The sequence below is a fragment of the Ambystoma mexicanum genome, chromosome 4q, assembly GCF_040938575.1.
Source record: "Ambystoma mexicanum isolate Mex_15411 chromosome 4q, UKY_AmexF1_1, whole genome shotgun sequence".
In the NCBI taxonomy this organism is placed as follows: domain Eukaryota; kingdom Metazoa; phylum Chordata; class Amphibia; order Caudata; family Ambystomatidae; genus Ambystoma; species Ambystoma mexicanum.
Window position 1 is genome coordinate 1,267,282,067 of NC_090928.1, and position 26,733 is coordinate 1,267,308,799.

Consider the following 26,733-nt stretch of genomic DNA (forward strand, 5'->3'; position numbering starts at 1 on the left):
GTCACTACGGTGAGTAACTTATAATTACTCGTACGTCCCGTCCCCTTTCCTCCATACTGTATGGGCGATTACAACTGATTGTAGCCCCAGGGTGGAGAGAAGACCCTCCTTAAGCAAATAGGTTCCTGAGAACCGCCTGTCCGAAAGCCACATCAGATCTAGAGCTGGCATTCAAACAATAAATCTCACAGAAAGCCGAGGGAGAGGCCCAATTGGCTGCCCTGGTTATGACTTGCCAAGGGACGTTGCGCCGGAATACCATGGCCGTTGCCTTGGCCCTGACTGCGTGGGCATGCATGTTGGCCGGGAGCGGCTTGTTCTGGCCCTCATACGCTTCTTTGATGGCAGAGTACATCCAGCTGGATATAGAGGCCTGGCCTCGAGCCTCCGAAAGTGACAGAGCGTCCGACTTGCAGAAGCGCTTGGTCCTGTCCAAGTAGAATTTGACATCCAGGCAGTGCAGCACTCTGTGCTTCGTCCTTGGGATCGGGAAAGAACGTAGGGAAGACTATTTCTTCATTCAAGTGAAATGCAGATTGAAACTTGGGCAGAAATGCCGGGTGCGTCTGAATCTCTACCTTGTCCTTGTGAAAGGTGGTATATGGTTCAGAGGCGAACAGCGCCTGGATCTTGCCAACTCTGCAAGCCGAGGTAAGACCGACTAGTAAGGCCTTCTTGATGGTGACCAGCCTAATGTCCATGGACGCCATTGGCTCGAATGGTTTGTGCGCCAGGGCGCCCAAGATTATGGCAATCTGTTGACGGGCGGGTAGAGCCTAGTGAGACCAGTCAGATGTTTCTTGATGATAGGGTTGAAGGAGAAAAAAATGCCTTCCTCGGAGTTCCTGTAAGCCCCAATGGCTGCACGGTATGTACGGCAGGTGTCGACCTGTATGCCCGAATGAGCGAGGTGCGCCAAAAAGGAGAGCACGTCGTCCAAATTGCAGGCCAAGTGGTCAATTCCCTTGGAGTCTGCCCAGTGGCAGAATCTGGTCAATTTGCTTTTGTACTGGGCCCTGGTGGCTTTGCTACTGGCGCCCTGTATGATGTTCAGATTGGCCTGTGAGAGGCTAAGGTGCTGAAGCGTTACCTGCTCAGGTACCACGCTGTGAGGGTTAGTTACCCTGGCGCAGGGTGGATGATTCTGCCCCACTTCTGCGCCAGAAGATGTGCTGGGCCCGTCTGAAGGTGTATCGGGGGCACCTCCGAAAGGCTGAGTAGTTCCGAAAACCATGGCCTGGCCGGCCACCATGGAGCTATCAGAATGATGAGGAGTCGTTGAGAATCCTTGATCTTGCAAATTACCCTGCGGATCAGGGGAGAGGGTGGAAAGGCATAGGCCTTCATGACAGTCCACTGGAGGTGAAATGCGTCGCCCAGAGAGCCGAGGCCCTGACCCTGCCAGGATGCGAACTGGGGACACTTCTTGTGCCAGGTGGCAAAGAGATCCACTTGGGGGTGACCCCATCTGTTGAAGATCTCCTGAATAACGAGGTTGTTTAGCTGCCACTCATAATTGTCCGCTCCCAGCCTGCTGAGCCTGTCTGCCTCCAGGTTGGATTCCCCGGGAGATGGACTGCCGAGAGGTAAATGTCGTTTTCCAGGGCCCATTCCCACATGCTGATTGCAAGTCTGCACAGAGGAGGGGATCTCGTGCCTCCCTGCTTGCTGACATGGTACATGTTGGTCGAGTTGTCTGTCTGGATGAGGACAACCTTGCCCTTGAGAAGTGGAAGGAACGCTCTGAGCGCTAGCCAGATGATGTAAAGCTCTAACCAATTGATGTGGTATTCCGGCTCCTGTCGAGTCCAGGTGCCGTGAACCGAGAGATCGTCCAGGGTGGCTCCCCAGCCCTCGAGCGAGGAGTCTGTGGAGATGGTGGCCTGCGGAGAGGGAGCGATAATATCGGCATATGAAATAGGAAGATTGCCGGAGGCAATGAAGGGCTTGCCCGTCCATAGGTTGCAGTCCATGGACCACCAAGTTAGGTCTGGGTGGAGAGTTAAATAGAAACCTGTGCAGTTCCCTTTGGGAACACTGCAAAAGATTTAGGACTACAGGTGTTAGCAGTAAACCCACTTGGTAGCAGTCTGTACCACCCAGATTTACCTGGTAGCTGTGGCTGAGCAGTCAGACTTCCCTCAAGAAGAGTTAGGCAGTATGCAAAGTATACACAATAGGCACTCAGACACAATAGCACAAGCAAACACTGACCAGAGCTTTGGTATCAAAGTATATAATTATTTATTTAAAAACACACTGTTTGAAACACTCCAGCACTCTTATTGTAAAACACTCTAAACATAGTTAATATTATGATATATACAACCCTTATTCCTTATCAGACAAGTCTTAGTTAACACCACTTATTTCCAGACAGAGGTGAGCGCTTAAATATAGATAGCACTCCGAAAAGTTCATGGAAAAGGGAGGGAAAAAGACAGAATATGTGAAGATACACCACTCTAAGATTTAGGAACACTTTTAGCAAGGCAGAAGAGCAAAAGTCACTGGTGAGCCAAAGTCCATAGGCTGGGCCCACTCTTAGAGAGAGCAGAGCACAAATGCGCCCAAGATCACACAGTTACACTAGGCTTTGGAAGTCTTGCAGAGAGTTCAAAAAGAGTTTAGAGAGGCTCAGAAAAGTTTAGCCAGGGTGTCCCAGGCTAACCCAGGTTCGAAAGCCGGGGGCTAAATATACCCCGTACAGTCGGTGGCAAGGGAAGCCAGACGGAACACGGTACCTTAAGTGGGAAGGATCCTCCAGCGGTGGCAGTTCCTGGCAGCGGGTGCAAGTCGCGGCGTCGGCCAGAGGAAGAGAAGATCTCGAATTGGAGGAAAGATGAAGGTTGTTGCACTGCCAGGGAAGAAACCAGCCGCAGAGATTTCCGGTTAAACGTATTACCCTTTATTTCGCGGTCGTGGTAAAACGTGGTATTCCGGTTGCTGGGGTGCTTGGCACAGGCAAGGCGGCCACGAGATGCGTCGGGAAGGCAAAAAGACGGTAAAACTGGTTATCCCCACCAGTCAAAGGAAGAAGACTCTCCGGCGGGAGATCTCCTCTGTCGTTGGGAAAAGTGTTGAGACGGTCCAGCAGGGCTCCACCGGTGGCGTCGTCGTGGCAGGTCGGCTCAGCTTCTCCCTCGTCGGATTCTTAGGTCCTGTGGCGACTTCTGAAGTTCTAGTCCCCAAAGCCCTGCTTTTATGCAGAAAACCCCCATTCACTCAGCCTAGCTGTCACTCAAACATGCTAAGTGGTGGGCCAATCAGGACGGAGTGCGACTTCAGTTGCCTAGGCAACTCAGTCCAGGTGGCCTAAATCCCCCTCCACCCCTCCTAAGTACCCCAGACAGAGTGGCACCACTCTGGAGGGCTTCTGTGGAGAAGCCCGCCAAAAAGTGGAACAAAGGGCTCGACTTGGGTTGGAGTCACAGAAGAGAACACAAACGCCATTTTAGAACCGAGTTTTGGCAAAAAATACCAACCGGAGAATTAATAATAAATGAATAAACCGGCGGTATGTTCGAGGCTATCGTAATAAAATAAATAAAGATAGTAGCCTCGAACAATGGGAAAATCCCATAGAGAAATATTTGCAGTTGAATATAAAAAGTAGTATCCACTGCCACCAGCCAAAACTCTATCAGGGGGGACGGAGACGTGCCCCCTCGACTAACAGACCCCGGGGCAATCGAATTGCCCCGGCCAGTACGTCCACAATATGATGGTTTGTACTGGTTCTGTTCAGATTTCAATACTAGTAAAGTCAATGGTGACTTTACATGTCCTGGGAGACAGTAGTCAGTCCCAGGGTATGGAGTCTATACTGGGGGGTCACTATGACACCAATGTGTTACTGCACTGAGGGTGCTGTGTAACACATCACAAAAACAAAAACACATGAAGCCCTATGGAGTAAAAGACCCCATAGCCCATTAAACACATCTAGAGTCAAAGGAATACACTCAAATCATGTCCAAGAGTGAGGGTAAAAGAGTCTCACTCTTGGAAGGAGAAAAAAATAAACCCCAAAAATCCAGCAAAGCTGCTGGGGGAGTCACTAGGTTAGGAAATTCAGCCTAAACAGAGAATTCTCCCTAACAGAGAGATGGAGGACCGTTGATGATCTCGGATTGCGAACCCCGCTCCTGATTCCATGAGGCCACGAAGTGCAGCTGAATCCTTCTCATCCTTAGTCTCGTGTGCGGCAGGGCTAACAAGACCGCTGTTAGTAGACCCAGGAGATGTTGGTATCACCATGCCGAGGTCACCTCTCTGCTGAGGAAGTGGGCGGCGGCCCTCTTGATGGCCGAGATTTTGTCCTCCGATGGGAAAACCCTCTTGCAGTACGTGTCCCAAACGAGTCCCAGGAATGTCAGAGTCTGCGTAGGTTGCAGCTATGACTTCTTGAAGTTGAGCGAGAAGCCCAGGTTGTGCAGTGTGTTCATAAGGGCATGGGAAGAGTGGCGAAACACTTCCGGAGATGTAGCCCTGACGAGCCAGTCTGGTAAAGACCCTGGGGGCCGAGTTGAGGCCAAATGGAAGGACTTTGTATTGGAAATGGTAGCCCAGGATCCTGAACCTTAGGAAGGAACGATGGGGCTGTCAAATCCGGACTTGTAGGTACTCGTCCTTCAGGTACAGGGAGCACATCCAGTCTCCCTTGTCCAATGTCTCAGCTATAAAAGCTGGCGTAACCATCTTGAATTTTTGCAGGCATAGTGAGAGGTTGAGGGTGGAAAGATCCAGCACAACTCTCAGGCCCGCCTGGTTCTTCTTCTGAATGGCGAAAATCTTGGAGTAGAAGCCAAAGCCTTGCTGGGAGGCTGGGACTTCCTCCACTGCCTGGCTCTCTACGAGCGACCGGATCTCCGCCAAAAGAGCTGCTGTCCCAACCTGTGGGAGTGGAGTGGAGGTGGGAGGAGAGGAAGGGATAGGTAGGCGGTACCCCGTGGATCCTACGGAGAGGATCGAGGGGTCCGCGAAATTCTGGTGCCACAATTGTGCATGGAGAGCAAGCCTGCCCCCCAAACGGAGACACATGGACCCGAAGGGGCGTATCATGCCTTCTTTCCCTCGGAGGCTGGCGCTGAGTAGGGGGCTGGAAAAAGCCCTTACTTCACCCCTTTTGTTGTTTGCACCGGTTCCGAGGCGGCGAGCGGTCCGGCTGCCTGGATCGGCTTTCCTGGAAGCCGCAGAACCCTCCATATGTACGACCCTTTTCCGAGCACTGCTGAGATTGGGTGTACGATTTGCCCGTGGTCTTTGTAAGAATGGATAAAGACTTAGCCGTTTGTGAGCAGTTCTTCTTTTTGTCCAGCTCTTCATCTGTAGAGGAGTGGAAGAGGTCTCCCTACCCCCCTCGAACGGTAGATCTATAATGCGCTCCTGGACATCCGGGTTGAATTTCGTTGCCCGGAACGACGCTGTTCTCCTCATTGTTAGGGAGAATTCTCTGTTTAGGCTGAATTTCCTAACCTAGTGAGTCCCCCAGCAGCTTTGCTGGATTTTTGGGGTTTATTTTTTTCTCCTGCCAAGAGTGAGACTCTTTTACCCTCACTCTTGGGCATGATTTGAGTGTGAATCTAGATGTGTTTAATGGGCTATGAGGTCTTTTACTCCATAGGGCTTCATGTGTTTTTGTGATGTGTTACACAGCACCCTCAGTGCAGTGACACAGGGGTTTCATAGTGACCCCCCAGTATAGACTCCATACCCTGGGACTGACTACTGTCTCCCAGGGCATGTAAAGTCACCATTGACTTTACTAGTCTTAAATTCTGAACAGAACCAGTACAAACCATCATATTGTGGACGTACTGGCTGGGGCAATTCAATTGCCCCAGGGTCTGTTAGTCGAGGGGGCACGTCTCCGTCCCCCCTGATCGAGTTTTGGCTGGTGGCAGTGGATACTACTTTTTATATTCAACCGCAAATATTTTCCTATGGGATTTCCCATTGTTTTAGGCTACTATCTTTATTTAATTATTTACGGTAGCCTCGACCATACCGCCGGTTTATTTAATTAATATTAATTCTCCGGTTGGTATTTTTTGCCAAAACTTGATTCTAAAATGGCATTTGTGTTCTCTTCTGTGACTCCAACCCAAGTCGAGCCCTTTGTTCCACTTTTTGGCAGGCTTCTCCACAGAAGCCCTCCAAAGTGGTGCCACTCTGTCTGGGGTACTTAGGAGGGGTAGAGGGGGATTTAGGCACCCTGGACTGAGTTGCCTAAGCAACTCAAGTCGCACTCCGTCCTGATTGGCACAAGTGGTGAGCCGGCCGCTCACCACTTAGTATGTTTGAGTGACAGCTAGGCTGAGTGAATGGGGGTTTTCTGCATAAAAGCAGGGCTTTGGGGACTGGAACTTCAGAAGTCGCCACAGGACCTAAGAATCCGACGAGGTAGAAGCTGAGCCGACCTGCCACGACACCACCACCGGTGGAGCCCTGCTGGACCGCCTCACCACTTTTCCCAATGACAGAAGAGATCTCCCGCCGGAGAGTCTTCTTCTTTTGACTGGTGGGGATAACCAGTTTCACCGTCTTTTCGCCTTCCCGACGTACCTCGTGGCCGCCTTGCCTGTGCCAAGCACCCCCGCAACCGGGATACCACGTTTTACCACGACCGCGAACAAAGGTACCACCTTTAACCGGAAAACTCTGCGGCTGGTTTCTTCCCTGGTAGTGCAACGACCTTCATCTTTCCTCCAAGTCAAGATCTTCTCTTCCCCTGGACGACGACGCGACTTGCGCCCACTGCCAGGAACAACTGCCACCGCTGGAGGATCCTTCCCACTTAAGGGACCGTGTCCCGCCCGGCTTCCCTTGCTACCTTCTGTACGGTGTAGATTTAGCCCCTGGCTTTCTAACCTGGGACACCCTGGCTAAACTTTCCTAAGCCTCTCTAAACTCTTTTTGAACTCTCTGCAAGACTTTCTAAGCCTAGAGGAACTGTGTGATCTTGGGCGCATTTGTGCTCTGCTCTCTCCAAGAGTGGGCCCAGCCTTTGGACTTTGGCTCACCAGTGACTTTTGCTCTTCTGCCTTGCTAACAGTGTTCCTGAACCTTAGAGTGGTGTACCTTTCCATATTCTGTCTTTTTCCCTCCCTTTCTCACAAACTTATTGGAGTGCCATCTAGTTAAGCGCTCACCTCTGTATGAAAATAAGTGGTGTTTTACTGTGACTTATCTGATAAGGAAAAAGGGGTGTACATATTACAATAGTAACTGTGTTTAGAATATTTTACAATAAGAGTGCTGGAGTGTTTCAAACCGTGTGTTTTTAAATAAATAATTATATACTTTGATACCAAAGCTCTGGTCAGTGTTTGCTTGTATTATTGTATCTGAGTGCCTATTGTATATACTTTGCATACTGTCTAACTCTTCTTGAGAGAGGTCTGACTGCTCTGCCACAGCTACCAGGTAAATCTGGGTGGTACAGACTGCTACCAAGTTGGTTTACTGCCAACACCTGTAGTCTTAAATCTTTTGCAGTGTTCCCTAAGGGAACTGCACAGGTTTCTGCCTAACACTCATGTCCGTGGCAATGCAGATGGCACGGCCTGAGGTATCAATATGAGCCACTGTGGATTCCATGAGGTCATGCGCCACAAGTTTGGCGTCCGATAGCCCTGTCCTTAAAGCGTGATTGGCACTGGGTGGGGAGTTCCGCGAGGAAGTCTACAATTTCCCGCCATAACCTTTGGTCGGCAGCCAGCATGGCATCTGCGTTGGCATCACGCAGGTGCAAGGAGGCAGAGTAATTCTCCTCCTTGCCTAGCAGCACCGCAGAGGAGGAGGCTGAGGACGACTGAGGCTTGGAGTATACCGAGGAATGTGGCTGAGGATGGGTCGAGAGCAAGAGTGTATCCCCCTCCATCTGCCTGTACTTGGCTTCCAGGCGTCGATTGACCGGCTGGACCGAGTGGTGCTTGAGCCAACCCTTCTTGGCCAGGGAGACTACATCGGGTTGCAGTGGAATCCCCGTGTTGGCAGAGGGGCGTCTCGTGAGGACTTCAGCTAGAACCCCGTCTGCCGGCTGCTCGACCTCGGGTTGGGGGAGGCCCAGGTACTCCGCCAGGCCAGCAAGACGTTTGTGGAAGGCCCTGGCTGAGGATGGCATGTCGGGATCCTCCTCCTCGTCCGTATCCAGCGGGTCTGGAGGATCTTGTGGAGGAGGAGTAGATGGCTCCGGAGGCTGGGGTACAGGGACCGCAGCCGGAGGCCGAGGAGGCAGCGGAGGTTGCGGAGTTGGTTGTGGAGCCGGAAGAGGCAGATGCACCGGGTTCTGGGGACCCGATGGAGGCGTCTGTGGTGCCGCTAGTATGGCGGGGATGACTTCCCTGATGGCGTCCTTGATGATAACCCCCATCTGAGGCGACCTCATGAGGCTGAGAAACTTCTCGAAGTGCACCTCCTCACTAGCCAAAGAGGTGGCAGGGGGGTACCAACGGGATAGCGGGGGGCTGCTGGAGCCACTGCATACCCTGTCCATATGGATGCAGAGGAAAGCTGCCCTGCGCAAATGAGGGGCAGACTGTAGGCCACGTACCTGGTTGAGGCCAGTCCCACCTTGACACTCGTTCTTCGCCATGGCGCCATTGGTGTCAAAGGACTGGCTGGCGTCTATGGCGAAACTGGCGTCTATGGCACTGATGACCTTGACTTCTCGACGGCACTCTATGCAGATCTGGCCTTCGTCTCGGGCTTGAGGGCGTGCAGGATATCGCTCGAGCACTTTCCTTATCAGCTTTAGAAGGCGCGGTAGGAGCATGGCTTGTCAGGGGTTTTTGTTTCTCAAAAATGTTGAGCATTCCTGACCTGAATGCTTCCCATTCGGCAGGAGCGGAGGCCTTAGTGGGGCAGGATATAGCTCTCTCAGGTGAAGAGTCAGACGAAGATGTCTAAGTGGGAGACTTACGGTGCCTCATCTTTGAATTCGACAATGACGAGGAGTGGCGGAGCCATTCCTTGACCTGTACCTTATCGCCTTCTTTCTTCGAGAAGAGTTGCCCCTCGTATCATCAGAAGGTTTCTTCGATGGGGATTTCTTGGGTTTCTACCTACCGCCAATTTCCCCTTATACTCCTTCAGAGCATTTACGGTAATCGATTGACATTTCGAGCAGGCAAAGGTCCTGTGCTCCACATGAGACACCACAAGCATTCTCGATTCGGATCGTATAGCAACATCTTGGAACCGTAGGCTTGACACTTCAATTCCGTATTTTTTTAAGGAAATACTGGAGCGCGCTGTAGTGCTCGAAGTGTAAACTTACTCTCAAACAGAACTGAAGACAACGGGCGCTGCGTGTGCTATATATGCCTTTGATGACATCATCCTCGAGACGGGAGGCCCTCGAGAGACATCGAGACAACTGCCTCGACGCACGCCATCTGTGGAGAAGAAAACTCCCAAGCAGGTGAAGCTGGATATTGAATATCAAAGATGAGGAATACATGGGAGGACACAATCCATTTGAATAAGTATTACCAACCCCAGGCGCACGCACACGCAAACCCTTGGTGTTAACTCCTAGCTATAGCTCACATCAGAAGTTACCCAATAGGGTCACTCCCGGGCTCCTCCCAATCACACAAACATAGTTTGTGGATAGTGGGTTTACAAACAACTAGAGAGCCCATTTTAGACTTTTGAAGAAGCAAAATGGCTTCCAGAGACCGAAAATGCTACATCTCAAGCAGCCATCATATTAAGGTACATGGTCAACAAGCAATCATATTAGGAAAATACACACATGCATAAAAGAGTTGCACTGTCCCCAGGTGGAGCGCACTGGGCAAACACATTTGGGGCATCAAAAAACAAAAATCAGACGAAACAAAAAAGGTGCTCCCATATAGGTCAAAAAAGCAATTTTTCCCTTAAAAGACTATCAGTGGCTTTTAGGGTTTTATGGTCTGAACAGGTTTCAGTGTTATGGGGAGCTCACAGACTCTGCAAAACCGCCCCCTTTGACTCTATGCTACGTGTTATCCAGTGACTTATAAACATCAGTATCACCAAAATGACCAAAACCTACCAAACTTCAGAAAGGTTGAACGATGAGCTGGACTGCCAAAAGAGGTAAAGATCAAACTGCCATCTCTAGGCAGGGAGCATCTACGTCCAGGCAGAGGAGAGCACAGAGATCACATAAGCAGCAGTGGAGGAAGTGGGAAACCCTTACCTGCCGGTCATCTACGTCCAGGCAGAGGAGAGCACAGAGATCACATAAGCAGCAGTGGAGGAAGTGGGAAACCCTTACCAGCCAGGTCATCTACGATCAGGCAAAGGAGAACACAGAGATCACATAAGCAGCAGTGGAGGAAGCAGGAAACCCTTACCTGCCGGGTCGGATCCTCCATTTGCCATGTCTGCAGGCAGTTTGTGTGCGGAGAGCCGGTTCTTGACTATCAAAGCCAACATCTCATGTTGCGGACTGGACAAGCTCTCACAGCAGTTTTGCAGAACTGCCTGAATGCCACAATTTAGAAACTGCTCAGCCAGGCTCTTATGGTTGTTGATCAGCATGCTAACAACCAGAAGGCCATTCTGCACCGCAGAGTAGCACCTTGAGAAGAAGACAAAAAGCAATATCAATTCCAGGTTTCGCAGGCAAAAGGGCACCACCTTCTGACAGTCAAAAAGTGAGGCATCCAAGATACTGGGTACATGCCACTGCCGAGGGATTAAAAGAATGAATAGTTCAATTCTTATCTAATATCCCAACACGGGTATCTTTATTACATTCATATAACTTGAATTTCTCCACCCATGCACAGTATCTCAGAACACACACACAAACACAAAAAATAACAAACAGCGCCTGTCTGGCTTATTTTCTTTTAATTACTTTTAACAGAATAAACAGCAATAAGCTTCCACAAACCACATAGGCTCAGAAATAAAGGAATCATTCTTTTGGCATACACTGTCATTTGCATATGTATCCCACTGTGTCAGTCTCATCCTACTGTGTTTCGCTCTACTGCATATGTGCAGATATGGTGAATGAATTTACGTTTTTAGTGATCGGGTGTAACAGTCAGCATTAATTTGATTTGGGCAGTTGATGCTTGTTATGTTGTCTTAAACAAGTTGTAGGTATAATAACGATGAGGTTTGCACTGGTTCCTTTTACAAAAAAATGTTTGACAGAATAAAGGAACACAATGTAGGCAGGGTGCCCAGTAAAAACAGGAAAAAAAAAAAAAGACACTGAACTTTAAAGGTGCCAGGCTGTAGCGCTTGGTTCTTTTTTACATGCTGATTTTTACTTATTACTTTATTGGTGTTTTATAACTCCACATTGCAAGCAAGCCTGTTAAATGCATAAGTACAGGAGTGGTGAGGGGGAGGGGGGGGGGGGGGGGAGAAGAGGAACAGAAACTGCATATACTAACATGATACTCGCATAGCACTTCCGGGATAGTGTACACAATAAAAATAATGCAGAAAAGACCAGATGCAGACCTCCTCTACCATGCGCAAAAGCAACCTAAACCTAGTAGATATAGTATGGTAACTGTTAGGGGAGTTTTCCTAAAGTCCACTTGAGGTAAAGCTTCATAAAGCAATCCCAATGGAATACAGGTCCCCAAGTCTTCGTATCAGTCTGTACTACTCATGGAGCCTTGGTAGAGCGGCTTCTCATAAGAGGAAGATGCAAGCTCTAGGTAAGTACACTGAACCCAGCTAATACAGTAGTCCAAAGAAACACTTACACCAATACATTTCTGTTAAAATGTATATTTATTTACAGAAGAAATGTCTTAAAATACTTAGATCACTTAACCAACACACACAGGATTACTTTTCAAAGGCCACTGCTTAGTTGGTAGTTCCTTGCGGTACAACTGTTAAATAGTTTGACACTAATAACAGTATTATCGGTACGACTGCACACTCGTGCAGTGACAAAGATATACAGTTATTGTATTTAGTTAGCAAAACCATTATAAGATAATGTCTTTTAGGAAGGAAAAGGCTTGATTAGTGAAACAGTAGCAAAGCTTAAGGTTCTAGAGGCTTTTTCTCTGCAAACGAAAGCTTTAAATGTCTGACCCCCTAACTCTAAGCAAAAGTCATTTTTGAGAGGTCTCAAAGTCTCACGAAGCAGAAAAGCAAATGTTCCTGTGGCTACTTCCAGTCTCTAGTTAACGATGCTGGAAGAATTAACAACGTTGGAGACCCCGTTAAAGGACTCGCAAAATGGGCACAAAAAGCTGGCAGCTTGGGTCAGAAGTAAGCGTGGACACTATGGACACCTCTTCAAGCACACCAACACTATGGACCGACTTCTTGATTTAAGGTATGCAATACCATTTCACCCTAGAGTACCTTAGGTTAGAAGAAACGTTTGTGGCTGTATTCTCCTCTGTGCAGTAGCAATGGACCCGGTCTCTGGATTCCTTGGTCTGGTGATCAAAGACAGGAATCTGAACGGGATATCTCAGCAGCAGTCTTGAGAGAGGACCCTTGGCAAATATTTATTTAGCTTCTCTGGTCACTCTGCGGTTTTGGTGCTTTTTCTGCAGCACCAACAAAGGACACGATTCGCCCGGTCAGTATTCTTTGATTCGGGAGTTCTGCACTCTGGTGAGGGGACTTGGTGTTAGGGAGAATTCTCAAAAATGTGCCAATTCCACCCATTTTAGAGCCCTCCAGCTGTTTTACTAAACTTTGGGACCAACTCCATAGGCATCATCTTTTCCAATTGTGTCACAAAGCACATTCAGTGCAGTAATACAGGTAAGTCTTCCAGATTTCCCAAGGTGTAAATACCTTCTCTGGGATCAACTACTGTTTCCCAGAGCAGTAAAGTGAAATTGACTTTACTTAGAATTGTACTTGCTAGATCCAGCACACCCCATCTTACAATAGAGTGCTGGAGGGGTTACTTAGTATCCCCCGGGTCTAAATGCTCCTGTAACATTTTTTATGTTACCCTTTCCTCAATTGACTGGCTGGTAGCAGTGGTTTCGTTTTGAACTACCTTGGTTTGCATTTACCGTGACCGTTTGCGGCTCCTGTAAAGTAACCGCGGGAGCCATCTTTTTCAAAATGGCGTCCAGCCATCTTTGCAAAAATGGTGCCCGTTCTTCTTTTTTCACCAGGACTTTGTGGAAAGGTCCTTCTAGAGAGTTTCTCTGCGCACCAAACCAGGTTTGGTCTCTGTTCATTTCGTAGGCAGGAAGTGAGACAGGTACCCGAAACTCCCTGTACTTAGTCTCCTAGGATACCCAAATGCACTCTGTGGTGATTGGCTGGCTGACTGTCCGGCAAGGACAGCCACCCAGCTGGGTGAGTGACAGCTAGGCTGGAATGAATGGGAGAGAACTGAATAAAAGGCGAGTCTTTTGGCTTGGAAGGCAGAGTCAACCACTGGACTAAGGAACCGAAGACGAGCTTGAAGAGGATGCCTGCTGCAACTCCTGGACCATTGGTTTGCCTGGTGAAGCCCTGCTGCAGTGACTACTTGCCAAGTTCGCATTGACAGAGAAGCCCCTGCAAGGACGACTTCTCCCTTTCAGTTGGTGGGACAAATCAACTCCAAAGAAAGCCACCTGGACACCCATCGCGGAGCTGGTTGAATTTCTTCAGAGTGCTGCAAGAAACCGTATAGCCAGGGAGAGGGACACCAGATTGTGTGTGTTACTTTTAAGCTGGCCTAAAGCTTTTGGAAGATCCTCCGGACTCCCATGAAGCAGGACTGACCAAGCCTGAGCCCCCTCAGCAGAGTGCGGGACCCCAGAAGTAAGGACAGTCCACTTTGACAGCCAGGAACCGCGCTTATTGCTATTTTCTGTACCACAAGGAGCTGAAACGCGAAACAGCAACAGAAAGTAAAGTTTGCCGGTTGCCAGTTTTGTCAGTGACAGTGCAGGAGTCCCCCAACGCCCTTCCTCTTGTCCCCACGACTGAGGCCCAATAACAGTGAGCTCTGCAGAGCTGCACAGGAACAGAAGTCATCAGCTGCATCTTTTCTTCTTTACCAAGGTACTGTAAAACAAGTCTAAGAGAACTTACCTCTTATAGAGAAAGTGCTTGTAACTTCTGCAAATCACAAGCCTAATCAGCTTGTGGCCCTACATTTGATTCTTCTTTTTATCCAAGACTCCCAAGAACTTGTGCGAAGACTTTTCCATTTACTTAAGTGCTGAATCCTTTATAAAGACTTTTGCCCATTGACTTTGGCTTCGCCTATTTGAATTGAATGACTCTTCTACGTGCCATCTGAAAGTATTTGCCCAATATTTGTATTTTCTTGTGTTCTAATAAGCTTTACCTTTTACCAACTTTTTAAGAGTGTTCTGAATGCCAAAGGTAAGATATTAATGTCCCCAGCACCCTTGTTTCTTAAATCACCTGTGGGTGTAGGTTGCGTCTGTGGGCCATCCCAAAAGGGTCTTGTCTGACTCAGAGTGTACAGTATTGAAATGTATTTGTGTGATACTAGTATATTGCTCCCTTCTAAAGATGGCTTTATAACTGACTGATAAATTAATAACGGTTTATGCAAGAAACCTTGAGTGTAAGAGTTTATTTGAATATCTGTAACTGTGAATCTTTGTGTAACTCCACTACAGCTCACATTTCCCCTCTTTAGATAAGCCTGGCTACTCAAAACGCTACCAAAACTGTGTAGTACAAGCTTATACCAAAGGTTGGGTTGCCTGTACCTGTAGTCATAGTCGTTTGTAGTGTTCCCAGAGGGTACAGCATTCAAACTTTGCCTAACACTTAGATGAGTCGGATTGTGTCTCGGGGGGGGGGGGTTCCCCTGGATCTCAAAGACTTGGACAGACTCGGCCTTGGCAAGAGGTTACACTACAAATGGGTCAGAGGTCTCCTGGTATTTGCGATCTGCAGCTCTGGAAAGGCACCTCGGGAGTTGGCTCAGATTGTAGTTAGTCTCAAGGCTGGTAAGTCCCACTAGCCAAAGGAAAGGAGTTGTCTGCTTCGGAGCTCCTCTGTCGCATATAAAAACAGTGTCAGGAAAGCAGTGGTCGCTTCACAGTGCCTTCACAGGGTCTGCAGGAGTCTCTGGTCATCGTCTTCTTCAGTTAATTCAAGTTCCAGTGGTCGACTTGCCTTTCACCTCAGGAACTTCACCTTTTATTCAGTTTCAGCACATACTCCTCTGCAATCTCTCTCAGCAGTTTACAGAAAGGGGCAGGTGGCTGTCCAATCGCGACAGCCAGACCCCCAGTGGGCACTATTTGTATTCACACACTCAGGCAGACAAAGGGCAGTGTGGAGAAAAAAAATCTGCCACCACTTCCCTCCTGCCCAGACACACTGGAGCCTAGGCGGGGACACCCAAGGGTTCCTGCCAAAAGCAAAACACACACTCAGACCTCCCCCTCCCAGAATGGTAGAAGAAGGGCTAACAAAGAACAACCACGATAGAAATGGCAAAAAAATAAAAGGAGCCACCATGTTAGTATATAGGTGATTCTATTGTGCACAACCGAGACTGAATACAGTCTGCGGTAAATAAAATGGCACAATAGTTGGTAGAACACATCCACTGCCTCCAGCCATAACTACAGGGTTGTCTCTGTGACTAAAAAGTCACAGGAGCAGAGAGGAGGAGGATATTAGGTATCCGCTTGGGACGCCACATAAGGTGGTGTGTGCCAACTCTCAGAGTATAAGGTTTTAGGAGGGATACAAAGTATCCCTCTATCCTTAAGAACAGTAGTAAGGATAAAGAAAGAATCTCAAAGGAGAACCTTTGGGCAACACTGCACTGCACATAAGGAGTGGTGTAATGCAAAAGTAAAACACAGATGCCTTAAAAGAGGTATGGAGGAAAGTAGACTCCGTAGTCCATAGTAAAGGTAGAACAGAGAGAACAGAGTTCCAAAAGACAGAGGTGAATGAGTAGAATAATGTTCCACTTATTCAGGATATAAAAGACTCAGGAGGGAGAAAAGGCAGAATCTTCCTCAAAACCTTCAATTTAGAAAAACCAGCAGGACAGACGAGAGGAAATATGAGCTTCACCCGAGCCACAGGGAATAAGTTTAACCTCCAGACTCTTAACTGATTCAGAGGGTTAAGGACAGGGCTCTAGAGAGGATGGCCAGTAGTTAGCACTCTAGGAGGGGCTAGGGGAACCCACCACATTGTCCGCATTCACTTTGAACCAATTCATAGCCATCCAGTCCCCAATAGAAGACAGACCGTTACGTAGCTTGTATGATGTAAGAGTATAATATTCCAGAGGGCAGTTAAAATGCATCTTTTTCTTCGGGCATGCGTTTGTTGAACCTTGTGCTAAAAAGTAGCAGTTTGTTGTTGACCTCCGAGGTGTTGTTGGCGTATAGGGGTTGAAGTCGTCTCAGTTGTTAGGAGCAGTTTCCTGAAGGGTCCTATGCGTTGGCCATCGGACCCTGTAGATTTGATCCATGGGAATCCGAGGCGGCTTTGTTGCGCACGCTGAAGATGGCGGTGCATTGCTGAAGCTCCTTCTAGACTAGCCTGACTTGTGAATTCTAACTGAAATCTGGGGGAATCCAAACCAAATGCTACCAATGTGTTAATGATCAGCTACTGCAGATTGACCTTTCCTTAGCAATGGTGCAGTTGCGTAAGTTTAAGTTCAGTCCTGAGGACCTGTGCCAGATCAAGTGGGCTGCTTACAGTGTCTCCCGAGTGGAGGCTTGGCTAGGCCAGTAGGTTGGAGATGTGTTGCGCTTTGCCTGTGGCTGTAGCAGGAAGGGCCCCCCACCTCTGGAAAGCTGGCCAAGGTTTGGCGACAGCGCTCGGGACGCCTTCAGCGATGTCTCTAGTACGTGTGATCACCACACTATGCTCAGCGGGGAAGCCCGACAGTGACTAATGATGTGCTGAATGAGCCTCATTCAATTGCCGTGAGAAAATGCATCCTATTTTTTTAGTGTGGATCACTGAGCAGAAGGCTGAGGCAGGATATTTACTATAAGAGGCTGGGCCTTTCCAACTGGAAATCTATCAGTCTTTTGAGCTCATTCGAAGCCTATATAAGCATATTCTCGATTGCGTTGGACTGAAGGAATTCTAAATAGTGCTTAATAACCTCCCCAATTACATTACTTAACTTGAATTACTGGCTCCTCAGGCGGCTTTTGCACAGGCCTCTGGTGAGAGGTGACGTAAACGTAAGGTGTGGCAATTCACCCAGTCCAAAACAGAAGCCAAACCTCTCTCAAAAGGGCAGCAGAGCAGAAGGCGATGAAAGCTGACACAAATGTACAATTAGTGCCTACACTGGTCTATAGAAAATAGACCACACTGATGTACTGAAAAATAGATCCATTTATGGGGTAGGTATATGGACCTCTCCTAGATAAATAAGTACTTTACCACCAAATCAAATCCAATACAAATACATTGTGCAATATAAAAACATTAAATGTCAATTAAGAAGGTCAACAACCTGGTACTAAAATAGACATTCCCCATCTGGTCACAAAACATAGTAAAAACAAAAGAGGTTGTGGCTGGAATTAATCCTAACTTTTGGCACTGCTCTGAGCAACCTCCCAGACCACCGTTCTCCGCCTGACAAGCCATTACAAAAGGGGAAAGAACATTTGCAAATCAGGCTTGGTCCCACCCCAAAAGGGGCAGTTCAGCCCAAACTGCTAGGTCACTTTCCTTCTGCACTAGACCACAAGCGTACCCAGACATGTTTCAGTCTCATTGGACGTCATCAGTGAGGAGTAGCTTGGGACTCTAGACCCAGCAGGCTCGGGACCCACATCTGGGCATACCCGTCCCACTCAAGGAGACATAATCAAAACCAAAGAGGTGATGCTGGAAGGTTTGCAATTAATCCTAACCTCTGGTGTTGCTCTGGACAACCCTCCACACCATCATTCCTCAGCCTGCCAAGGAATTACAGAAGGGGAAGGGCCAAGCCTGGTTTGCATATGGTCTTTCCTCTTTCTGTAATGGATTGGCAGGCAAAGAACGATGCTCTGGAGGGTTTCCCAGAGCAATGGCAGAGGTAAAGATTCATTCTAAACCTTACAGCCATCACCTCTTGTGTTTTAGAAAGAGAGGGAATCAGACATTAAAACATGGAGTTAAGAATACTAGAGCTAGTACAAAAGCAGTGCATTATCATTATAGAGATATCACACTCTTAATTATAGTGTAGTGTACTAGGCACACAGAGTTAAAATAGTCATTCAGGAAGCCAAGTGCCAACAACAACGATGGAACAGCTTTTCTAGCCCACACCATAGTGACTAATGTACTCTTAGTCACTAGTCCACTTTCCTCCATACTGTATGGGCGTCCCTCGCTAGAGACGGGAGACGGAACCTTTTTCACTAGAATAAATCATCTTCCTCTTTAAAGGAAAACATGGGTGTGGCCCTGGAAGCAGGCGCTCCCCTGACTTCACCCTCCAGCGCCACTCCTCCGTCCCCTTTGATGCGTCGACAATATAACCATTGCCTAAAGACAGCAGTTTTATTAGGGGGTGGGGGGGCGTATGGAGGAAAGAGACTATGGACTAGGAGTAGGTTAGTCACTACGGTGAGTAACCTATAATTACTCCTACTTTCTGTCACCTTTCCTCCATACTACATTGGTGATTACAACTGAATGTAGCCCCAGGGTGGAGAGGTGACCCGCCTAAGCAAACAAGTTCCTTAGCACTGCCTGCCCAAATGTCACGCCAGACCTGGTGCTGGCAACCAAAAAGTAGTGTTTGCAAAAGGCCGAAGGGTTAAACCAGGCAGCTGCCCTGCTAATGGCCTGCCACGGAACGTGTCTTTGAAAAGCCACAGCTGTAGCTTTGGCTCCGATAGCGTGGGCATGCATATTTGCCAGGAGCAGTTTGTGCTGCCTCGCGTATGCCTCCTTGATGGCTGCCACCATCCATTTAGCTATGGATGCTTTGGAGGCTTGATAGCCTGGCCTTGATATGATAGTTCATTTATATAGCGCCTATACACAATGTGTTTCAAAGCACTTCAAGGCAAGGGAGGGAACAAGGAAAAATACAAGGACATTCTTACAGGCCATGAACAGTAAGGATGTGAAATTAACTATTGTACTCGGCCTGGTGACATTTCAAGAGCTAAGACATAGATAAGGAAGGGAGGGGGGGAGTGGGAAGGAAATGGAAACAGACAGGCGACTACCGTACTAGGCCAGACGACATTTCTGGTAGAGCTGGAGGAAAACAAAAGGTGAGGGAGAGGGGTGCAGAAAGGGAGGGGAGGAACAAAACAAGCGACTATCGTACTAAGCCTGACACAGTTTCAGATATTGCTGGAGGGGGGGGGGGGGGGGGGGTACAGTAAGGGGATGGGGGAGCAACAGACGAGGTTGCTATCATACTAGGTCCAGGGACAATTCTGATAGAGTAAGTGCATAGAAGAAAGTAAGGGGAGGGGGGGGGAGATAGGAAAAGGGAGAGGGGGGAGAGAAGAAAGAGTGAGCAGTCAAAAAGAGTGGAGAAGCACGGGGGGGGGGGGGGAGTGAATACAATTGCAGAAGTCAGTAGTAACACAATGTTGCAAGCCAGGATACAAGATGAAGATGGGAACAGGATGATTCAGGGCCACCATGAGTACAACATGCAAAGGAAGTCCAGCATGAGAGTTGAGAAAGGGTGACGCACCGTAAATCAATGAAGTCCATAAAATCCAGCATTGGCCACAAGACTGAGATGGTGAAACCAGAATGTATCAGGACAGACTCCTGTGTGCAGGAGAGGGGGGGGGGTGCACAAGGGAACAACACAGTGGGACCAGAGAAGGTGGGGATGGCCTGTGGGGACAGAGGGTGTAAACACATGTTGGTGCATGCTTTCCTGCTTTCTTAGCAGGGGGTCGGACCCTGGATCCTCCTGGTCCAAACAGGTCCAAACAGGAATTGACTTTCTCTTTGGACGCCCGGGCGAGAGATGGCCTTGATCTAAGAGTTAAGAGCAGGAAGGATGAGGCAGGGCTAAAAAAGTGGGTGGTGCTTACACCAGGTGACCTAGATCCACTTACACCTGCTCCCCAGCTGCAAAGGAAAAGAGGTTGGAGGGCTCTTTAAGTAGGGAAAAGAGCGGCAAGCAGGAAGGCACCAGGTGGACGGGGCTTGCTAAGGGGTGAAAAAGAGCGTCAACCAGGAAGGCAGCAGGTGGGCCGGGGCTTAGGCCAGGTGACCTAGATACTCTTACACCTGCTCCCCAGCTCCCTTGACCCACCGAAGGTGACAAAAAGAGCCTCTGACTTGCGAAAGCTTTTAGTCCTGTCCATGTAGCATTGTAGAGAGCGCCTAACATCTAGACAGTGCAGAACCATCTGAGCATCGTCCTTAGGGTCCGCGAAGAAAGTTGGCAACACAATCTCCTCATTCAGGTGGAAGGAGGAGACAACCTTTGGTAAAAATGCAGGGTGCGTTCTAGGCACCACCTTGTCTTTATGAAAAGTAGTGCAAGGCTCTGAGGCCGCAAGTGCCTGTATTTCACTGACCCTGCATGCCGATGTAAGGCCCACCAGTAGGGCTGTCTTCAAAGTGACTAGCTTGATGTCTGTAGACGCCATGGGCTCGAAAGGTTTGTGAGCCAGGGCGCCCAAGACCAGGTTAAGGTCCCGGTTAGGGAGAAATCTCAGAAATGTGCTAATTCCCTCTACTTTCGAGACCTCCAGCAACTTTGTTGGATTTTGAGGACTTGACTTTTTTTACCTGGAGAGAGCGAGACCCTTTTTTCCCACTCTCGCATGGATTTTAATGTGATTTCTGAACTTTGTGTTTCTTTTGGTTATGGAGCCTGACAAACTCCGTAGGCATCATCTTTTACATTGCGTCACACAGCACTCAGTGCAGTGGCATAGGGAAGTCTTTCAGATTTCCCAAGGTTTAAATACCTTCTCTGGGATAAACTACTGTTTCCCAGAGCAGTAGAGTGAAATTGACTTTACTTGCATTTGTAACTTTCTAGACCCAGCACACACTATCAGGATGCTGGAGGGGTTACTTAATATCGCCTTTGTCTAGCTTCTCATGTAACATTTTAAATGTTACCCTTTCCTCACTGAATGGCTGGTGGCAGTGGTTTACTTTTAACTACTGAGATGTTCATTTACCACGTGCTGCATTCGCAGCTGCAGTAAAGCACCCAAGGGTGCCATTATTGTCAAAATGGCCCCAGTCTTATTTTTTCGCCATTTCTTTGTGGAAAGGTCCTTGTTGAGATTTACTCTGCGTCCAAACCAGGTTTGGTCCCTTTGTTCACTTTGCCTTTGGCGGGATTCACAAGTGAAGCCTGCCTCTGGCTCCAGGGTTTCTGGAGTGGGCAGGAAGTGAGGGAGGTGCCCGAAACTCAATGTGCTCAGTCTCCTAGGAGACCCAAATGCACTCTGTAGTGATTGGCCGGCTGACTGTCTGGCAAGGACAGCCACCCTGCTGGGTGACTGACAGGCTGGAATGAAAGGGAGAGAACTTAATAAAAGGCAAGTCTTTTGGCTTGGAAGGCAGAGTCGACCACTGGACGAAGGAATCCAAGGAAGAACTTGAAGAGGACACCTGCTGCAACTCCTGGACCGTTGGTTTGTCCGGTGAAGCCGTGCTGCTGTGTTGAGACTCGAAATTCGTATCGACAGAGAAGCTCCTGCAAAGACGGCTTCTCCCCTTGAGTTAGTGGGACCAATCAACTCCAAAGTAAGCCACCTGGACATGCTCTCTGAGCTGGTTGACTTACCACAGAGTTGCTGCTGGAAACCGAAATACCGGATTTGACAGTGCCAGTGCAGGAGTCAGGAGTCCCCCCGACATCATCCCTCTTGTCCCCACGACTGAGGCCCAGGAACAGTGACATCTGCAGAGCTGCTCAGCAACAGGAGTCTTCTGCTGCACCTTTTCTTCAATACAGAGGTACTGTAAAAGTCAGAGAGAACTTACCTCTTGCTGTAGGGTTGCTTGCATCTTCTACTACTCAAAAGTCTAACAGCTTGTGGCCCTACATTCATTCTTCTTTCTAAAACATTCTGCAAAGACGTGTCTTACTTACCTGCAAAGTAGTACTTCAGCTCAGATGGACTTTTGCCCATTGACTTTGGCTTAGCCTGTTCTACTGAATGACTCTTATTGGGGGATCTGAAAATATTTGCTTGCTTAAGAATATTTGTGGTCTCTTGTATGTTCTCATAACCTTTTTCCCTTGCCTTACTCTTAAATGACTCTAAATGCAACAGTGATATATTAATGTCCCCAGCACCCTAGCTACTGAAGTCACCTGGGGGCGTAGGTTGTGTCTGTGGGCCATCCCAAAAGAGTACTTACTGATTTAGAAATATTAAGTGCGTGTATTTTGTGAAGTATATTTGACTGTTACTATTATATTGCCCCTTCTGAAGAAGGCTTACTCAATCTGACTGATAAATTATTAATTGTTTATTCAAGAAACCTTGCGTGTAAGAGTTTATTTGAATACTTTTCACTGTGAATCTGTTACTCCCCTACAGCTCACATTGAGCCCTCTTGAGATAAGCCTGGCTGCTCAAAACGCTACCAAAACTGTGTAGTACAAGCTTATACCAAAGGTTGGGATTCCTATTACCTCTAGTCAGGGTTGTTGTAGTGTTCCCAAAAGGTACTGCATACAATCGTGCCTAACTGTCCCACACTGGGTGTGGCTTCTTAGTAGGTGGGTAGAGCCTGGTGAGGCCTGCCAGATGTCTTTTAACCCCCGGATTAGAGGAGGAAAATATGCCCGCCTCCGAATTCCATAGGCTCTGATTGCCGCCAAGTAGGTGCGACATGTGTCCAACTGTACCCAGAGTGCGCGAGGTGTGCAGAGAAAGAAAGGACGTCGTCCAGAGTGCAGGTCAACAGCTCGACCTCCTTTGACGAAGCCCAGTGGCAGAACCTCGTCCACTTGCTTTTGTACTGGATCCTGGTGGCATCACTCCTGGCGCCCTGTATAATGTCTAGGTTGGCCGGAGACAGATGTAGGTGCCTTAGTGTGACCTGTCCAGGAACCACGCTGCGAGGGCTAGCTTCTGAGGAGCGGTGTGGATGACCATGGCTCCCTGCTGTTAGAGTAGGTGAGCTGGGCCCAGCAGAAGATGTACCGGGGCCTGATCCTACAGTCTGAGCAGTTCCGAGAACCATGGCCTTGCGGGCCCGGAGATGTCGGGCCTCCCTGATCTTGTAGATTAACCTGTGCACCAGGAGAGTGGGAGGAAAGGCATAGGCTTTCATGCTGTCCCATTTTATCTGCACGGTGTCGCCCAGAGAGCCCCAGCCCTGTCCCTGCCAGGATGTGAACTGGGGACACCTCTTGTTGAACCAGGTGGCGAAAAGTGGTGGTGGATCACCCCTGAGGCTGACCCCATCTGTTGAAGATCTCCTGCAGGACCTGTTCGTTCAACTACCACTCTTAGTTGTCCACATCTAGTTTGCTGTGTCTTTCGGCCTCCAGGTTGGACTCCCCTGGGAGGTGATTGCCCTTAGGTGCATGCCATTCTCCAGTGCCCATTCCCAGATGCTCACTGCCAAGGCGTATAGGGGCGGAGACCTGGTGCCACCCTGCCTGTTGATGTAGTAAATGCTGGTGGAATCGTCCATCTGGATGAGGATCATCATGCCCCTGATCAAGGGAAGGATGGCCATGAGAGCAAACCAGATAGCCTTCAGCTCCAGTCAATCGATATGGGCCTCCTGTTCCTGGAGAGACCAAACTCTGTGAACGGTGTGATTGTCCAGTGTGGCTCCCCAACCTTCCAAGGACGAGTCCGTGGTGATGGCAACCTGTGGGGCAGGATGCCTGAAAGGCCTCCCTTTCCTCAGGTTGCAGTCCGTGCTCCACCAGACGAGGCCCTGGTGGAGAAATGGAGGAATGCTAACAAGTTGTGCTTGGGAACCCTGCTCCTGATTCCATGAGGCTGCGAAGTGCAGCTGCAATCGCCTCATTTTGAGCCTTGTATACAGCACTGCCAGTATATATGCCGCTATGATACCCAAGAGGTGTTGGAACCACCATGCTGAGGTCACTGTTTTGCTGAGAAAATGACCTGTGACCCTCTGGATGGCTGTGATCTTGTCTCTTGGTGCTCGTATGCCAGATGAGGCCAAGGAACGTTAGGTTTTGCGTAGGCTCCATCTTTGATTTCTTGAGATTGATGGAAAATCCCAGTTCGTGCAGTGTATTCATGAGGGCGGAAGAGGTGTGTTCGACCGCCTCTGGGGTATTTGCCCGGATGAGCCAGTCGTCTAGGTGCGGATAGACATGGTGACCCTGGGCCCTGAGCTGGGCTATCACCGCCTTCATAAGTCTGGTAAAGAACCTGACCGCTGAGTTGAGGCCAAAGGGTAGAACCTTGTATTGGAATTGAAAACCCATGATCATGAACCTCAAAAGACCGATGAGGCTGCCAAATCTGGACATGTAGGTACACGTCCTTCAGACCCAGGGAGCACATCCAGTCTCCCCTGCACACACACAGTGTCTCTGCAGTAAGCGCTGGAGTAACCATCTTGAACTTTTGAAGAGGGAGGGAAAGGTTCAAGGTGGAAAAACCCAACAACTATCAGTCCAGCCGGTTCTTCTTCTATATGGTGGAAATCATGGAGTAGAAGGCGATGATCCCCCCCCACCCCTCCCAACCCCCCACCGGAGACACGTGGACCCGGAGGGGGCGCGTCATGCCTTTTTTCTCGCTGAGGAGGGGGACTGAAAGGAGCCCTTGCTCCTCCGCTTGTGCTGTTCACGCAGTTGCTGACTAGGAAACCGGTCAGGCTGTCTCGACCTCCGTTCCTGGAAGCCCAGGAACCTGCCGAAAACCTGCCCCTTGTCACAACACTGATGCGTCTGGCTGTACGTCTTGGGCGTGAACTTTGTGAGAATAGAAAAGGATTTCACAGTCTGGGAATCTGTTCTTATCAAGCTCCTCATCGGTGGTGGAATGAAAAAGGTCGCCACTGTCAAATGCCAGGTCCAATATGCGTTTCTGGACGTCCGGGTTAAACTTGGTAGCCCATAGCCAGGCAGTCCTTCTCATGTCCGTTCCGATGCAGATGGCACAGCCTGAGGTGTCAATGTGCGCAACAGTGGACTCGATGTCCTGGGCCACCATTTTAGCTTGTGCCAGTCCCGCCTTGAATCGTGCCTGACTGTGCACCTGTTAGGGAGAATTTTCATTTTAGTGTTTAATTCCTCCCATTTTAGAGATCCCCGGCTCTTTGTTGAACTTTGTACTTTTAATCCAAGGTGGTTTCTGTGTTTCTTTTTGGTTTTGGAGCCTGACAAACTCCATAGGCATCATCTTTTTACATTGTGACCCACAGCACCTTCAGTGCAGTGGCACAGATAAGTCCTTTAGATTTCCCAAAGGTTTAAATACCTTCTCTTGGTTAAAATACTGTTTCCAAGAGCAGTAAAGTGAAATTGACTTTACTTACCTTTTGTAGCTTTGTAGACCCTGCACACCCCATCTTCCATAGAATGCTGGAGGGGTTACTTAGTATCCCCTATGTCTACTTTCTCATATAACATTTGTATGTTACCCTTTTTGATTGATTGATTGATTGATATTTTATTTCTATCGCGCTCGTACACAAGTGTTTCAGAATGCGACAAGGCAAGGGAGGGGAACAGGGGAGAACAAAACAGCGATCTTACTAGGCCCAGTGACATTGAGAACGCGCAAGTGCATGGGAGAGGGGGGAGGGGAAAAGTGCATGGAAGGGGGAGAGGTGGAAAGTGTGAAGCAAAGGAGAAACAGATAAATAACAATAAATAAATAATAAAGGCAACAAACAGTGGTAATGCAGCCAGAATTTGCAAGTGCTAAGTTTAAGGGAGCAGACAGGGTAGGTCCGATAAGTGGAGGAAGTAAAAAGGGGGGGGGGATGTATGGGTACAGATACAGACCCCAGTGCAAGGGGTGGCCCGGAGGCAGTAGGCCGGGAGGGTGACAGGATGAGCAGATACTTGGGCCCAAAAGACAGAGGGTGGCCAGGTGCACGGTGCCAAGAGGGAACAGATCAGCAGGGGAGAGGGCTAGCGACAGCAGAAGAAAAGAGGAAGGTCTTGAGGTGCTTCCGGAACCGGAGATGGTTCTCCTCAAGTTTTAGAGTGGCAGGGAGGCTGTTCCAGAGGGAGGCCCGAGCCGAAGACAGAGATCTACCCCCAGCTGGTTTCTTAGAAAAACGACGGACCCTGAGTGAGTTGGAGGTAGAGGAGCGAAGAGCTCGAGAGGGGAGGTATTTGCGGAGGGATAGCTGAAGGTAGTTTGGACCCAGGCCCCAGAAAGCCTTGTGGACAATGCAGAGGGTTTTGAATTTAATCCTTGCATCCACTGGGAGCCAGTGAAGAGATTTCAGAGCTGGAGAGATACGATCCCAGGGCTTGAGGTCAAGGACAAGTCTTGCAGTCCTGTTCTGGATAAGTTGCAGAGGGCGGAGAGCAGAGGCAGGTAGATTTAGAAAAAGGCTGTTACAATAGTCCAAGCTAGAGAGAACCAGAGCTTGAGCTACCATGAGCTTCTGGGGGAAGGAGAGGAAAGGCAGAGTACCTCTGAGGAGGTGCAGTCGGAAATTTGACTTTTTAGAGACTTCAGAGATGTGGGCAGAGAAGGAAAGGGTGGAGTCAAAGATGACCCCGATGTTCTTAGCCTCGCAGGTGGGGGTAGGAGGAGGGCCAAGGGAGGCCGGCCAGAGAGCAAGGGGAAAGGATGGTGAAGGTGTGCCGATGAGGAGGACCTCCGTTTTGCTGGCATTCAG

At 48.9% G+C, this 26,733-nt stretch overlaps 1 protein-coding gene across 3 annotated transcripts in view; it reads right to left on the minus strand.

The window, feature by feature from the left end:
* Positions 1-26,733, minus strand: part of CUL9 (cullin 9) — a 1,917,728-nt gene that overhangs the window by 1,488,691 nt on the left and 402,304 nt on the right. For all 3 annotated transcript variants that reach the window (XM_069608881.1, XM_069608880.1, XM_069608879.1), the window contains exon 11: positions 10,353-10,579. In XM_069608881.1, coding sequence (XP_069464982.1) covers positions 10,353-10,579 — 227 coding nt within the window. The remainder of the gene's footprint in view (positions 1-10,352; positions 10,580-26,733) is intronic.